This window comes from Bubalus bubalis, chromosome 5 (genome assembly GCF_019923935.1).
Source record: "Bubalus bubalis isolate 160015118507 breed Murrah chromosome 5, NDDB_SH_1, whole genome shotgun sequence".
Lineage (NCBI taxonomy): Eukaryota > Metazoa > Chordata > Mammalia > Artiodactyla > Bovidae > Bubalus > Bubalus bubalis.
In genome coordinates this window covers 98,614,299-98,631,864 of record NC_059161.1, presented here as the reverse complement: position 1 = coordinate 98,631,864, position 17,566 = coordinate 98,614,299, and the positions used below count along the sequence as shown (strand labels likewise).

The 17,566-nt window shown below is 40.2% G+C and overlaps 1 protein-coding gene and 1 pseudogene across 1 annotated transcript in view; one reads left to right on the top strand and one right to left on the bottom strand.

The window, feature by feature from the left end:
- The window catches only part of INTS4 (integrator complex subunit 4), a 111,264-nt gene that overhangs the window by 29,056 nt on the left and 64,642 nt on the right, over positions 1–17,566 (bottom strand). Inside the window, exons 13-15 of the mRNA XM_006077388.3 lie at positions 10,745–10,860; positions 6,954–7,087; positions 5,607–5,764 (exon numbers count right to left, since the gene is read on the bottom strand). Of these exons, the coding sequence (XP_006077450.1) occupies positions 5,607–5,764; positions 6,954–7,087; positions 10,745–10,860 (408 nt within the window). The remainder of the gene's footprint in view (positions 1–5,606; positions 5,765–6,953; positions 7,088–10,744; positions 10,861–17,566) is intronic.
- On the top strand, positions 8,274–9,148 carry LOC102406694 (annotated as a pseudogene).

The window sequence follows — 17,566 nt, the reverse complement described above, 5'->3', positions numbered from 1 at the left end:
CCTACTAAGTGAACCCTGATTTTGTTTAAGAGATGTCCCCAAACCTAGTTCTAGGTAGAGTACAACTGGATTAAACCAATTGGTACATGTCATCTCCCTGGTTATGTGACCTTATCAGTCCTACTTGGAAGGAAAGGATTTATTATTTTTTTTCTGGCTGTGATGTGTGGCATGCAGCAATCTTAGTTCCTGACCAGGGATCAAACCTGTGCCTCCTGCAGTGGAAGAATGGAGCCCTAACCACTGGGATCCCCCAGGAAACTCCCTGGAAGGACTCTTATTTGAAACGTGAAGCACATTTGATGGTGGTCTCCAAATCACTCATGCTCCCTCTTTCTCTCACTATACTGAACAAGAATGTTTTATAGTCCTGATTACCAATGGCAGCCATACTGCAACTCTAAAAGAAAAAAGCCTTGCTGCTGCTGCTAAGTCACTTCAGTCGTGTCCGACTCTGTGCAACCCCATAGACGGCAGCCCACCAGGATCCCCAGTCCCTGGGATTCTCCAGGCAAGAACACTGGAGTGGGTTGCCATTTCCTTCTCCAATGCATGAAAGTGAAAAGTGAAAGTGAAGTCGCTCAGTCGTGTCCGACCCTCAGCGACCCCATGGACTGCAGCCTACCAGGCTCCTCCGTCCATGGGATTTTCCAGGCAGGAGTACTGGAGTGAGGTGCCATTGCCTTCTCCGAAAAAAAAAAAGCCTTGGGATAAAGCAAATGTTGAGGAACAAGAAAAATCCAAAGAGGCAGAGAGAAACTGGGTCCTTAATGATACAAATGAACTACTTAACCATACCATACTTAGAACTAACAATCCATCTCAAGAAAATTCATAGAAAGCTGCCTGTTTTTTTAAGGTCCATATCAAGATTTCATATAGTAATCATAACTGTGGGAAACCTAAAGATTTGGCTAATGAGAGAAGTTAACTCTTTCAGAGCTGCTATAATATATCAGGTTTCAGAGCAGCCTATACAAAACTGTCCACTGGACTAAGTCTCTCCCTCTTATCTTGGGCAACTTTCTGATAGCTAGTGCTGCCTCCTTGATACCAAAAAGGAGATGCCCCGGAAAGGGGTGAAGAGAGAATTATTTCCAAAGTGACTGAATAAATTGGGGTTTGTGGCTTACACTATTGTCTCTGAGTTTTGGTGGTTTGAGCTGATCCTGGAGAGCCTGTTCATGTGTAGAAATATATCAAAATGAATGGCAAGACCCTGTACTAGCAAACCACACCTGTAAAATGCTATTTTGGTGGCCAGCTGGTCTCTCCCTTTTTGCACCACTAACATCTATCTTGCAAAAGATGGCTCTGAATCATTCTACTTTGGAACCATATTATCTACAGACAGATTCTGCCTTCTCTTACACTACAGAGAACACTGACCAGCTGACTATACATTAGCTGACCATTCCCAAGTGTTAAGTCATTCTACCATCCTTGAACTGTAACGATTATTCTGAGTTGCACAGAATAAGATGCAACCCAACTAGCTACAGGAAATCTGAACTACTATACAAACAAAAATAGAAAATTTCTAGCCCTGCTCAAAACATTCTGTGTCCCAGTGTTTCCTCCCTATATCTTTTTATGCCTACAATCCTTAGGAAGCCTCAGTTCAGACATTCATTAGGAGATTATGGACTCGTTAATGAAAAAGGTACAAAAAGCACCGTCTATGTGCACTGCACTAGGTGTGAGGGGTGTTTCCTTACTTGAGCGCGTTTAATCCTTACAACGTGAACTGCAATTACAGGCATACTTCAGAAAATCCTGGGTTCAGTTCCAAACCACCACAAATAAAGCAAACATCACAATCAAGTTAGGCATGCAAACTCTTTCCCCATACACATAAAAGTTATGTTTATACTACACCGGAGGTTACTAAGTGAGCAACAGCACTGTGTCTAAGAAAACAGTAGAAGTACCTTAATTTAAAAACAATTTTTGTTAAAAAACGCTAATCATCATCAGAGACTTCAGCAAGCTATAATCTTTTTGCAATAGTTACATTAAAGATCACTGATTACAAATGCCCATAACAAATATGATAATAATGAAAAAGTCTTAAATATTGTGAGAATTACCAGAACGTGAAGAGATACAAAATGAGCAAATAATGCTAGAAAAATGACACTGACAGACTTGCTTGACACAAGTTGCTGTGGAGTTTCGCCCCCCCTCCCCCAGCCCATTTTTCTTGATGAATCTGGCTAAAGATTTATTGATTTTGTTTACTTTTTCAAAGGGTCAGCTTTTAGGAATTTCACTGGTGGTACAGTTGGTAAGAGTCTGCCTGTCAATGCAGGGGACCCAGATGGGTTCAATCCCTGGTCCAGGAAGATTCCACATGCTGCCGAACAACTCAGCCCAGGGCCACAACCACTGAAACCCCTGTACCCAGAGCCCAGGCTCCACAACCAGAAAAGCCATTGCAATGAGAATCCTAGGCACTGCAACTAGAAAGAAGCCCTTGCTCTCTGCAAGTAGGCAAAGTCTGCTTAGCAATGCAGACCCAATGCAACCGAAAATAAAATAATAAAAAAAAGAACCAGCTTTTAATTCCATCAGCCTTTTCTATTGTTCTTTTAGTCTCTTATTTATTTCTGCTGTGATTTTATGATTTCTCTCCTACTAACTTTGGATTTTGTTTGACCTTCTTTCTATCGTTGCTTTAGGTGTAAACTTGGGTCGTCTGAGATTTTTTTTGGTTCTTGAGTTAAGACTGTATCACTGTAAACTTCCCTCTAAGGACTGCTTTTGCTACATCCATAGGTTCTAGATTTTCAGGTTTTCATTTTCATTTTACTCCAGGCATTTTTTACATTTCCTGTTTGATTTGAAACAAGTCTTTAGATTTTAAACCTCACTGTACTAGATCTTTCATATCATACACTGTTTATCCAGAAACAGAGCACTGTGTTGACAGAAGGACTCTAACAACCTAGGCTCTAGTCTAGGCCTTTGCTGTTCCTTGCCTTTGACAGTTTCCTCCCTTCCTCACTTGACAAATTTATATTCACTCTTCTGGTCACTGCTTAAGCCATGAATGGAAGGGTTAAGCCCCCTCTTCCATCTTCTAGAAAACCCTGTACTTACTGTATCGTGTGGGAAGCACAATACTGCTTGCCTTATTTACCCAACCAGGCTGTAAGATCCCCTGTAACAGGGACTATGTCTTGTTATGACTGTGTCCCTTTTTCCCAGCACAATGCTTGACATACGATGGGTGCTGAAAAACCATATAACAAATTAATGAACCCAGGCTCCCTCACTCATTGTAAAAGTTGGATAATTCTCATGATTGTTTTCAAATTCAATGAAACAATGTACATAATACACTTAGAAGGGTGCATACATAGTGGGCACTTAATAGAAAACAGTTCTTGTTATGATCAAGGACAGCAGAGCCTTACAAAGGATCAAATCCATGAGACTGAAGATGAGGTATAAGCAGAAGAAAATGCCATCTATAAAAATCTTAGAAGTTTTCCTTCCTCGTTAAGCCACCATAACTAAAGTTTTCAACAAATACTTACTCAGCTCCTATAAAGCACCCAAAATACAGTGATGAACACGAAGTAGTTATGTCAAGTTCTAAAAACAAACCAAAAATTCATCCCCCAGGACCATCACTGAACTATAGCAGTGAGGTGAAATCTTAGTTGGGTGACGTGCTTAGATTACAATGAAGGAAAATGTGTATGATGGTGAATTTTGTTTGTTTGATACTAGTATTAACAAGTAAATGGCCACAGTCCTAAGCAGAGAAACTTCTGTATGAAATTTGGACTAAGTTCACTTTTCAACAACTATAGAAAATGTAAATTCTGAAGAACCCCAGGGGTCATTTGATCTATTCTTCACAGATATAAGAATCCCTTCACTGCTGCATATCAGACAGCATCAGTTTTAGAGTCAAACAAAGCTGGATTTAAATCTCAGTTCTACTTCCTAACAAACTGCTTCATTTCCCTAAATTTCTACTTCTTTGTGAAATGCTGCACAACATCTAACTGCAATAATGTTTGTAAAACATAGTAGGTAATTAGTTAACTACTGTACCATCTGCTTTCCTTTCCAAATTTTTCACCATCCTGGCCACCTTTCTCAAGAATGCACTTAATGAGAAACACAGGGCCCAGGACGGACCACAGCAGTAGAACGGTCATCTGACCAGCCCAAAGCTCAGCAGCACTATCACTTCGTAAAACCGAGATCATGAAGGTGACTCAACCAAGGTGTTTACTGAAGTCAAACGCCAGTGGTCTACCTAGTGGAGGGCCAGGGTGGATCTGAAAGGAATAGTGTATAGCATTTTTGTATTTCTGTTGTATATGGGTGATTTGGAGATTTATCTTTTTTTCCCCTTTGGTTTTTTCCAAATATTGTTTAATAAAGTTTCATTAGCTTAAAAGAAAAAAAAAAAAAAAAAAAGCCAGCATTGCAGCTAATGACCAAACTAGTTAACTTTCGTGCATTCTGTACTTTCTTAATGCCAACTGGTTAGTAAAGTGTCAAGGATAAAACTTAAATGTTTATTTAGGTGTGGCTGAATCGGAAGTAGAGCTTATTTTCCTAGGCTCAGCGCCAACAACTTCAGTAGCAGCCTCTAAATTTAATCACCTTAGCGAGGGAGCAGATGAGAAAGAAAATGTGATTGAGGCAGCACTTCAGGGTCAGCAAACTTTTTCCATGAAGGAACAGATAGTAAATACTTTAGGCTTTGCCATCCATAGTGTCTCCATGGTAACTACTCAGCTGGACCACTGCAGCAGGAAAGCAGCTGCTAAATGCTGTGTCTCAACCGAACCCTATTTACAGAGGCAGACAGATACTGCCTTTGCTAAAGGCAAACGGGATTCATTTCTTTTCAGATCATTCAGGACATTCCAACAGAGCCTGATAGTCTGCTGACTGTTATCAATATCCTTCCCTTCTTCCTCAGTAACAGAGTCACCATGCGCTAACTAAGCACTGGTCACTTGAAACAAAAACTACCTTTCCTAGCCCCTTGCAGCTAGATATAGCTATGTGACTTAAGTTCCACTCAATGAGACACAAGGAACATTAGAACATGCAACTTTGCGGGAAGTATCTTTAAAGGGGGTGCTTGTAGAAATGATGCCCTTCTACTCTTTCCTGTTTTCTCAAGGTTGGATTATAAAGGAGACAGTTAAAGTTTGGATCTTCAGGCAAAGGCCGCTTGATGCCGAAGATGGAGAAACAAGAAAGAATGAGTCTAGGTTATCAGCCACCTCAGCTGTCTGCCTGTGAGAAAGAATTAACTTTTCCTCTTGTTTAAACCACTATTAGTTGCATTTTCTGTTACCCAAACTAATATATATATATAAAAGAAAAGCTGAAAACAGCTTCTTTGCTAACCCTTTCTAGTTTAGTACTAATCATCAATCTAGTCATGAACACAAACCTTTTCTTTGTAATATGCTTAAACCACAATCTAATTCAAAATAAAAACATCATAAAATCATGTCAACAGAGTCAGAAAAATCAACCTATAACCAACACTAGAAATCATAAGGGTCAAGCCAAGCATAACGACATTAACTCTGTCAAAGGAAAAGGATGATCAGTCACCTCACCTGATGGTGAACTCTAGCAGCTCCTGGGTTCCCTGAGGGTCAAGGTGCTGAAGACTGTATACCCTTTCAAGGCTCTGCTGCAGGAACTGATGGGAAGGATCCTCATGAGGTGTGATATTGGGAGAAAGACCTGATGACACTAGCTTTCTACCTGGTAACTAAGCAAACACAGTGGGGTTACAACACCATCAAACTCTGTGGCTCAACTTTTGGTATAACAAAGAAACCAGGGGAAAAAATGTGAGTCAAACAAAGAAAAGGAAAAAAAAGAGCTAGGTAACTCTGTAAATAATCTTTTTCTCCTTCCTCAGCTTAAGTGGGAGAAAGGGAAAGAGAGAAAAAAGGAACATGCAGCCATGCCACAAGCTGCAAGGAGAAAAAGAAAAGAGAATGGTATAATGTTATTTTCTATCATTAACTGAAATAAATGGGCTAACCACAGAAATGAGACTAAAAATTAATGCCACATTTATTTTTAACCTTTATTGATTATTCACTTCATAAAAGACTGATGATTTATTCCCAAGTAAATTTTTGTATTAAAAAAATTTTATAGCATGCTATGAAAATGTTTTATATTATGATAATTAATAATTATAATTCTTGTTCTTACTGCTAAAAGTGGTTACCTTTCAAGAAAGGGAGGAGAAGTTTATAGTTTTTAGTTTAAATTTTCTAACCATGTACATATATTATTCTAAATTAAGCCATTTAGAGTTATTTAAGTAGGGATGAGTAAATTCAAATAAAGAGCTTAACAAAGTGCCCGCACAAAGCACTCAGTGTTTGCTATTATTATCAGTATGGTGATCAGTATATTATCAGTATGATTCATCAAAAATTTTTTCTTTCTATATCTCTTAAGTTTTTAAAATAACATTTTATTATTAAAAAATAAACTTATTGAGAACCATATCTATATGTAATTATTAAAATGTAACAGGATCTAATCCTTGATTTAAAATATGCTGTTTCAGAAACTTCCCTGGCAGTTCTGTGGTTAAGATTCCATGCTTCCCAAGCAGCAGGTGTGGGTTCCATCTCTGGTCAGGGGTCTAAGATCCCACATACTGTATGACGTGGCCAAAAAATTTAAAAGTAAATAAATAAAATAAGAAATATTCCAGGCTTCTTCTTGCCTAATATAACATGGTCAATAACCCAGGTACATTCAAAAAATGAATGTTCTTAAAAGGTAAAGGATTCAGAAGCAGGAGTACAAAATAAGAGTTACAGAGAATTAATGAATGCATTTTCAGAAAATATACAGTCTGCTTTCTGCTATTTACCACAAATGACTAAAAATCAAACAAGCAAAAACACGGACAAAAGATGTTTTCAACATACTCTCAAGGCAGGAACAAGATGAGAAAGACTGTCTCGAAGGTAGGCATAGTGCCTGAAGGTGTGATCTGAGAACAATGCAGGCATCGTTGGACACGTTTTAGCAGCATTGAAAATAAGAACCAAAACTGCAATGTCTGATAAACAGGTGCGTTAAGGAAACTTGGAGGTATTAAAGGTTGAGCCTGGCCAGAATTTTGTGCCTCTACTTCTAAGCCCTCCGATTCCTGCTAAATGACTACAATTTTTTTAACAAACAAATGCAGATTCAAAGAGCTATATAAACCTCACACCAAATTTCCCCAATTACCCCTCCAATTACCAAAGAAAGGTTGTTCTATTTATTTATTTTTAGTTCTACCAGTTTATTGCTACCAACCCATCTCCCTCCACCCTCAAGCACCCATGCTCAGTCATGTAACCCCATGGACTGCAGCCCGCCAGGCTCCTCTGTCCATGGACTTTTCCAGGCAAGAATACTGGAGTGGGTTGCCATTTCCTTCTCCAAGAAAGGTTGTTTTAATTATGTCTGTTGATGAGAATACTAACAAATAGAAACTTGGTACAATGCCTACTAAAGTATATACTGGCACAATCTCTTTGAATAATAACTTGATACAAGATTATAGGCTTCCTTGGTGGCTCAGTCGGTAAAAAATCTGCCTGCAATGCAGGAGATCCACCTGAGTGCAAGAGACTCGAGTTCGAGCCCCGGGTCAGGAAGATCCCCTGTAGAAAGAAATGGCAACTCATTCCAGTATTCTTGCCTGGGAAATCCCATGGACAGAGGAGCCTGGTGGGCTACAGTCCATGGGGTTGCAAGAGTTGGACACAAATTAGCAACTAAACCACCACCCTAAGAATCTTATGAATGCTGAGTAATTCCTCATCTCAAAATCAAATAGAGAATCATTTAAATAATAGCAAATAGTCAGAAACAACCTAAATGTCCCAAACCAGAAGAACAATTATACAACTTCTGTTTAATCTACTTGATGAAGTATTACACAATCATTAAAAATTATATTTATTAGTTTAATATTGTATCAGAAGCATTTTATTATAACTGAAAAAATTAGGCTCCAAAATGTATAGGGGATACGATAGCAGCTATCTATCATCAAATGTTGTTTGATGAAATAAAATGTTAAAAAAAAAAAATAACAGCAAAATCCAAAACCCAGGCTCTTAAAAAGGGAGAAGGGGAGGTGGGGAAGCAGGAAGGTGCCTCTTGGGCTCTAGGGGTCTAAGCTCAACCTGGTCACCACCTGGTTGCAGAGGGGCTGCCTCCCCGCGTCTCTCTGGTCTGTCCCGGCCTCCTCTATGCTCTCCACTCCCACTACCCAGGAAGGCCACGTGGGGAGTAACCGCTGCTTTCACTTTCCCATACGCACTCCTCCATCCCTATGCAGCGCTAGGCCCCCACCCCAGCCATGGCCACTCTCAGGGTCCTGCGGGGTCCTGCCTGAAGCCCAAGCCAAGGTGGATGTGTTCCATGAAGACCTGTGTACTAAGACAGAGAACCTGCTCTGGAGCTATTTCCCCGAGAAGATTTCTGAGTTGGATTTTTTTTGGGAGGGATGCATTTTTAAAGGAGCTAGCTCTCAATGAAGCCAATCTGAACGCCCTGGTAGGCATCCCAGTCTTGATCCAATCAAAGAGAAAGAGAAGGAGGAGGGGAAAAAATCAGCAAGAGAAGGAAGACAAGGATGAAAAGAAGGGGAAGATGAAGACAAAGGCCCTCCATGATGTAGCCCAGTGAGCTGCAATGAGAAGACTGGGGTCCTCCTGCAGCATGTGCAGCCTGAGATCAAGGATGTCACTGAGAAGCTCAACCTGGTCACCACCTGGTTGCAGCTGCAGATACTTCAGATTCAGGATGGGAACAATTTTGGAGTGGCTGTCCAGAAGGTATTTGAACTGGTAACAGCCCTTCACACCAAACTGGAAGGCTTTCACACGAAAATCTCCCAAGTACTTCACTGAACACGGTGATGCCGTGACCAAAGCAGCTAAGCAGCCCCACGTGGGTCTTATCGACAACTGGTGCAGGAGCTGGAGGAGGCAGAGTACCATCAGCCACGTCTGGCTGATGGTCATGGAGATCCGCAATGCTTATACTGTGTTATACATCATCATCCTGAAGAATTTTGAAAGCCCAAAATCCCAGGGAAGAAATGAAGGGAATGATCTATTGAGAGCTTCCCCTCATTCTGTGATGGGTCCAGCAGAGACCTCCTGACTTTTACAGGAGACTCCATATTTTCCCCACCTTCTGCATGTTGAGGTTGCTTCCTCACCTTGCTTCCCAGGCACAATAAATATAGTCATACCATTGCCAAAAATAAATAAATAAATAAAAAGGGAGAAGGAAACACACCAAAATATTAACAATTACTTTAGTTAGTAAGACTCCGGCTGTTAAACATGAAATTTTTTTTCCACTTTATAATTTTTTCTATGTGTATTAATTTTGCAACAGAGGGAAAATCAGAAATTAAAAATACAAGATGGGACTTCCCCGGTGGTCCAGTGGGTTAAGACTCTGAACTCCCAATGTAGGGGGCATGGGTTTAATCCCTAGTTCGGGAACTAAGATCCCACATGCCTCTTAGAGTGGCCAAAAATTAAAAAAAAAAAAGGAGAAGAAGAAATGTGGAGCTACTATATCAGCAGCAGACTGCTTACCTCCTGACTTCTTTTACATTGAGAGAAAAAAAAATAAACAAACCTGTAATTAATATTTAAGCTACATTTGAGGCAATCTATTATGCGAAGACAAACATACTAACATTATACTTTCAAAAATGTTTAGCTTTTTTTTTTTTAATGTGAAGGGGGCTTCAGATTTCCAGGCATTTTAATATGTCCTGCATAATTTGTAGTAACACCTAGCCCACAAGTCTATCTCAGATGAGCTGAATTTCAAATAGCCATAGTATTGCACCTGTAGAGGTCAGGTCAGGGATATACCTTTCTTAGAGGTAAACACACAGTCAGGCATTTGTTAGCACATAAATTACACAGATCTTTTAAAAAATTGTCCAAATGCCCTATGAAAATTTAAAAAAAGAATTAAGAGAAAACAATGGTCATCCCCAACAGCCACTTATTTGGCTGATTCACGTCTCTCAATAAATACCTCCTTAAACCCCACCAAAGGTGTGCTACAGAGCGAAAAGAAGCGTGGAAGAATATGGATGCATTGATGTAAATATATTCCCATTAGTGGAAAACAATCAGACTACATGCCATGCTGCCCAAAGCTATCACAACACCCCTGAGCTTGTATTAGAGCCAGAGAATTCGTGTACCCTAGCTCAGCCCATCCTCTCCTTCAGGCTGCAGATCAAATGAAACATGGAATAAGAAAGGGAAAAGTCCACAGCCTTTAAAACCAAATATGCCTGGCTCTGCATCCCAGATTTGCTGCTTAAGCGTTATTTAACCTCTGTGGATCTCAGTTTCCTCATCTGAAACCAGGGAATAATACCTCCTTCCAGGGTTGTTTGGAAGATCAGTGAAAAAATATATGAAGTATTTAAACAGTAAGTGGAATATACTAGGTATTCAATAAATGGCTAAAAAATTAGTAGTAGAATTAAATGGCAAAGGTGAATTACTGTGAATACTGAAACAAAAGCTGAGGAAAATAATTATCACTAGGTTTCCTCAACATATACTTTTAACTAAAAGAAATGAGAAAGAGAAAACAAAATCCAAAACCCTCAGACCACCAAAGCTACACTGCCGAAAAAGAGGCCAAAATTTCCTGCTAAGTCAGCAGAGGATACAAGCTGGATCATCCATGTCTGGTTCAGCTGTGTCAAAAAAAGGGTGGGTGCTCAGCAGCTCAGGCACCAAGGGAAGCACCAGGGTTGGATGCCGACTTCCCAGAAACTTTAAGCATCTGAAACAAACAGAATGAGAGCCCATTTTAGTAAGTTAATAAATGCTTTAAAAAGCACCAGGAATTGGAATTAGAAAACATGAGTAAGAATTACAAATTCTCAACCATCTACTTTGGTGACTTCTGTGACTTCTGATAAGTCATTCAATTATTCTGGAACTCAATTAATTCATCTAAAAACTTGGTTATTATGGAGGTAAAAGAGCTGATATAGCAGATATTTCTCAAAGTTATTTAACTAATAACCATTTCCCCCAACTTCACGGCCAAGAGACCCTGATTTTACTCAGGCATCAGGAAGGTAGTAAAATACTCAATGAAGGTAGGCTCAGTCCTAGGGCTCAACCGTAACTGGTCTAAACTCATCAGGGAAAAATGACTGAGGATGATGATTATAGCTACGAAATAAAAAGATGCTTGCTCCTTGGAAGGAAAGGCATAACAAATCTAGACAACACTTTGCCGACAATGGCCCATATAGTCAAAGCTATGGTTTTTCTGGCTGTCATGTACAGATGTGAGAGTTGGACCATAAAGAAGGCTGAGAGACAAAGAATTGACGCATCTGAATTGTGGTGCTGGAGAAGACTCTTGAGAGTTCCTTGGACTTCAAGGAGATCAAACTAGTCAATACTAAAGGAAATCAACACTGAATATTCACTAGAAGGACTGATGTTGAAGCTCCAATACTTTGGCCACCTGATGGGAAGAGCTGACTCACTGGAAAAGACCCTGATGCTGGGAAAGACTGGAGGTAAAAAGAGAAGGGGGAGGCAGAGGATGAGATGGTTAGATAGTACCACCAACTCAAACGAACATGAATTTGAGTAAACTCTGGGAGATAGTGAAGGACAGGGAAGCCTGTTATGCTGTAGTTCATGAGGTCGCAAACAGTCGGACCCTAATAGGGTCTGAACAACAACAACATCATGGCAATCCCAATCCCGTTTTACAGTGACTAGTTTGCAAGTAGTCAAGTAACCTAGTTCTGGTCAATGGAACAGGAGATCAAGTCTGCTGGGAATTTCTCAGGAATGTTTTCCTAACTAAATGGAAAAAAAAAATTGCATGCATATGAATATATCTATGAAACAGAAACAGACTGCAGATATAGAGAACAGATTTGTAGTTGCCAAACAGGGAAATGGGTGGGGGAGGAAAGGATTGGAAGTTTGAGATTCAGTTCAGTTCAGTCGCTCAGTTGTGTCCTACTCTTTGCGACCATGTGAATTGCAGCACACCAGGCCTCCCTGTCCATCATCAACTCCCAGGTTCACTCAGACTCACGTCCATCGAGTCGGTGATGCCATCCAGCCATCTCATCCTCTGCCATCCCCTTCTCCTCCTGCCCCCAATCCCTCCCAGCATCAGAGTCTTTTCCAATGAGTCAACTCTTCGCATGAGGTGGCCAAAGTACTGGAGTTTCAGCTTTAGCATCATTCCTTCCAAAGAAATCCCAGGGCTCATCTCCTTCAGAATGGACTGGTTGGATCTCCTTGCAGTCCAAGGGACTCTCAAGAGTCTTCTCCAACACTACAGTTCAAAAGCATCAATTCTTCAGCACTCAGCTTTCTTCACAGTTCAACTCTCACATCCATACATGACCACAGGAAAAACCATAGCCTTGACTAGACGGACCTTTGTTGGCAAAGTAATGTTTCTGTTTTTTAATATGCTATCTAGGTTGGTCATAACTTTCCTTCCAAGGAGTAAGCGTCTTTTAATTTCATGGCTACAGTCACCATCTGTAGTGATTTTGGAGCCCAAAAAAATAAAGTCTGACACTGTTTCCCCATCTATTTCCCATGAAGTGATGGGACCAGATGCCATGATCTTTGTTTTCTGAATGTTGAGCTTTAAGCCAACTTTTTCACTCTCCTCTTTCACTTTCATTAGCAAATGGAAACTACTATATATAGGATGGATAAAAAAGGTTCCAACTGTATAACACAAGCAATTATATTCAATATCCCTTGGTAAACCATAATAGAAAAGAGTATGAAAAATAACACACAAATATACTTTGCTATATACTAGAAACTAACACAACATTATGAGGTTCGTGACATTGTACAGGAGACAGGGTTCAATACCATCCCCATGGAAAAGAAATGCAAAAAAAAAGCAAAATGGCTGTCTGGGGAGGCCTTACAAATAGCTGTGAAAAGAAGAGAAGCAAAAAGCAAAGGAAAAAAGGAAAGATATAAGCATCTGAATGCAGAGTTCCAAAGAATAGCAAGAAGCGATAAGAAAGCCTTCCTCAGCAATCAATGCAAAGAAATAAAGGGAAAAAACAGAATGGAAAAGACTAGAGATCTCGTCAAGAAAATTAGAGATACCAAGGGAACATTTCATGCAAAGATGGGCTTGATAAAGGACAGAAATGGTATGGACCTAACAGAAGCAGAAGATATTAAGAAGAGGTGGCAGGAATACACAGAAGAACTGTACAAAAAAGATCTTCACGACCCAGATAATCACGATGGTGTGATCACTCATCTAGATCTGGAAATCCTGGAATGTGAAGTCAAGTGGGCCTTAGAAAGCATCACTACGAACAAAGCTAGTGGAGGTGACGGAATTCCAGTTGAGCTATTTCAAATCCTGAAAGATGATGCTGTGAAAGTGCTGCACTCAATATGCCAGCAAATTTGGAAAACTCAGCAGTGGCCACAGGACTGGAAAAGGTCAGTTTTCATTCCAATCTCAAAGAAAGGCAATGCCAAAGAATGCTCAAACTACCACATAATTGCACTTATTTCACATGCTAGTAAAGTAATGCTCAAAATTCTCCAAGCCAAGCTTCAGCAATACATGAACCGTGAACTTTCTAATGTTCAGCTGGTTTTAGAAAAGGCAGAGGAACCAGAGATCAAATTGCCAACATCTGGTGGATCATCAAAAAAGCAAGAGAGTTCCAGAAAAACATCTATTTCTGCTTTATTGACTCTGCCAAAGCCTTTGACTGTGTGGATCACAATAAACTGTGGAAAATTCTGAAAGAGATAGGAATAGCAGACCACCTGATCTGCCTCTTGAGAAATCTGTATGCAGGTCAGGAAGCAACTGAACATGGAACAACAGACTGGTTCCAAATAGGAAAAGGAGTACGTCAAGGCTGTATATTGTCACCCTGCTTATTTAACTTGTATGCAGAGTACATCATGAGAAATGCTGGACTGGAAGAAACACAAGCTGGAATCAAGATTGCCGGGAGAAATATCAATAACCTCAGATATGCAGATGACACCACCCTTATGGCAGAAAGTAAAGAGGAACTAAAAAGCCTCTTGATGAAAGTGAAAGTGGAAAGTGAAAAAGTTGGCTTAAAGCTCAACATTCAGAAAACCAAGATCATGGCATCCGGTCCCATCACTTCATGGGAAATAGATGGGGAAACAGTGGAAACACTGTCAGACTTTATTTTTTTGGGCTCCAAAATCACTGCAGATGGTGACTGCAGCCATGAAATTAAAAGACGCTTGCTCCTTGGATTTGGAATAGCTCAACTAGAATTCCATCACCTCCACTAGCTTTGTTCGTAGTGATGCTTTCTAAGGCCCACTTGACTTCACATTCCGGGATTTCCAGATCTAGATGAGTGATCACACCATCGTGATTATCTGGGTCATGAAGATCTTTTTTGTACAGTTCTTCTGTGTATTCTTGCCATCTCTTCTTTATATCTTCTGCTTCTGTTAGGTCCATACCATTTCTGTCCTTTATCGAGCTCATCTTTGCATGAATGTTCCTTTGTTATCTCTAATTTTCCTGAAGAAATCCCTAGTCTTTCCCATTCTGTTGTTTTCCTCTATTTCTTTGTACTGATTGCTGAAGAAGGCTTTCTTATCTCTTCTTGCTATTCTTTGGAACTCTGCATTCAGATGTTTATATCTTTCCTTTTCTCCTTTGCTTTTTGCTTCTCTAAAAGCTTCTTGATGAAAGTGAAACTGGAGAGTGAAAAAGTTGGCTTAAAGCTCAACATTCAGAAAACGAAGATCATGGCATCCGGTCTCATCACTTCATGGGAAATAGATGGGGAAACAGTGGAAACCGTGTCAGGCTTTATTTTTCTGGGCTCCAAAATCACTACAGATGGTGACTGTAGCCATGAAATTAAAAGACGCTTACTCCTTGGAAGGAAAGTTATGACCAACCTAGATAGCATATTCAAAAGCAGAGATATTACTTTGCCAACAAAGGTTCGTCTAGTCAAGGCTATGGTTTTTCCTGTGGTCATGTATGGATGTGAGAGTTGGACTGTGAAGAAGGCTGAGTGCCGAAGAATTGATGCTTTTGAACTGTGGTGTTGGAGAAGACTCTTGAGAGTCCCTTGGACTGCAAGGAGATTCAACCAGTCCATTCTGAAGGAGATGAGCCCTGGGATTTCTTTGGAAGGAATGATGCTAAAGCTGAAACTCCAGTACTTTGGCCACCTCATGCGAAGAGTTGACTCATTGGAAAAGACTCTGATGCTGGGAGGGATTGGGGGCAGGAGAAGGGGACGACAGAGGATGAGATGGCTGGATGGCATCACCGACTCGATGGACGTGAGTCTGAGTGAACTCCGGGAGTTGGTGATGGACAGGAGGCCTGGCGTGCTGCGATTCATGGGGTCGCAAAGAGTCAGACACGACTGAGCAACTGAACCAAACACAACATTGTAAAGCAACTGCTGCTGCTGCAACTAAGTTGCTTCAGTCGTGTCCGACTCTGTGCGACCCCATAGACGGCAGCCCACCAGGCTCCCCTGTCCCTGGGATTCTCCAGGCAAGAACACTGGAGTGGGTTGCCATTTCCTTCTCCAATGCATGAAAGTGAAAAGTGAAAGTGAAGTCGCTCAGTCATTTCTGACTCTCAGCGACGCCATGAACTGCAGCCTACCAGGCTCCTCCGTCCATGGGATTTTCCAGGCAAGAGTACTGGAGTGGGGTGGTAAAGCAACTATACTTCAATAAATTTTTTTAAGAAGATAGAGAAAAAAAAATGCATAGAGGGAATGTCCTTCTCTTTCTGTCTTAACATCCTGTCTTATGAGACAGCCATCTTGCAACTATGAGAAGAAAGTCAAATGAATTCCAAAAAAAGCAACCAGAGTATTTATCATGTTTAACTGTTGAATGACCTATCCTGAAATCAACTCTCTGACTTTTTTGTTAAGCAAAAACACTAGACAGTGATTAAGGCCTTTTTAAATCAGATTTTCTGTTACTTGTAGACAAAAGCATTCTAACTGATTTCCTGAGTGAAGTTCTAAAATCGGAAGAGACCTGATCTGAAACAGGAAACTTAATAACTATGTGGCCTTGAATAGATATATTTCTTAGGATTAAACAAAATAATGAATGAAAAGTACTTAGCAAGGGGTCTGCCATTATATACTGCTAAGTTACTTTAGTCATGTCCGACTCTGTGCGACCCCATAGACAGCAGCCCACCAGGCTCCCCCGTCCCTGGGATTCTCCAGGCAAGAACACTGGAGTGGGTTGCCATTTCCTTCTCCAATGCATGAAAGTGAAAAGTAAAAGTGAAGTCGCTTAGTCGTGTCCGACTCTTCGCGACCCCATGGACTGCAGCCCTCCAGGCTCCTCCATCCATGCGATTTTCCAGGCAAGAGTACTGGAGTGGGGCGCCATTGCCTTCTCCAGCCATTATATAAGAAGAACTCAATTAACTATTAGTTTAGCTATTATTAATTGGCTATTAGTTAACTACTATGACTACATGAATGCCCTTTAAAAGGCAAAGAAAAAAACCTATATATGTACTGGTATTTAGGCATTTTTTTCTAATTTTTAATAAATTTCTAGCGTAGAAGGTGTGCCCAATTAAAAAGAAACAGAACCTAATTTAATGCTTTCATTGAGTTTATAATCTAACTGAGGCAAAGATGACTAACACTACAAGGTAATGAACTATTAAACGATAGTTTGATATCATTTGCTTTCTACTTGTCAAAGGTAGAAGAGATCACCATGACCAGAGAAAATTTCACAAAGGAGATGAGACTTCACCAAGGAGTAGAAAGTAAGATCGGCAAAAGAGAGAAAACAAACCCCATGAACAAACTGATAGGAGTATGGGGTATGAAAGGCATTGCATTCAAAACACTTGATACTGTTGGGAAAGTACACTTTTCCCCAGTCTTGATTTCCTTCTGTGTAGAAAGAACTTAATTCACTAGTTTTCTGACCTCTCTCAGCCCTTTTACTCACTATGCCTCAGGGGACATTGTAGCCCCACATCCCAAATGACTGAATGCTCCCTGAAGGCAATCAAGAAACGCACAATGAATTGAGCTGAAAAAACATGAAGAAATGGCAAAACAGAAAACCAGATAATAGTAATGTTACCTAGAGCAAGATTTCCTGGTATTTTAAACTTTTAGTATATCTTCATTTGACCTGATTTGTACCTGATTTGACCCACAGTTTTTCTAGTTTTGGTAATAATTTTTTTTAATTGTTAAACTATATTAAATTATATAAATCATATATTTGGAGTGATCTCATCACATAAGTTTGCTGAAATATGTGGAGTACAACAAAGCACAGTTTATAGTAAATGTATGCAAGTAGCTCTTCAAATGAACAGTGTTAAGAGGTAATCAGGGGAATCATGATTTTCCATCTGAAGATCAAGTACTTACCCTCCCTCTAATCTTCACAGTGATGGAAACAGACAAAGGAGTGACTAACATCATATA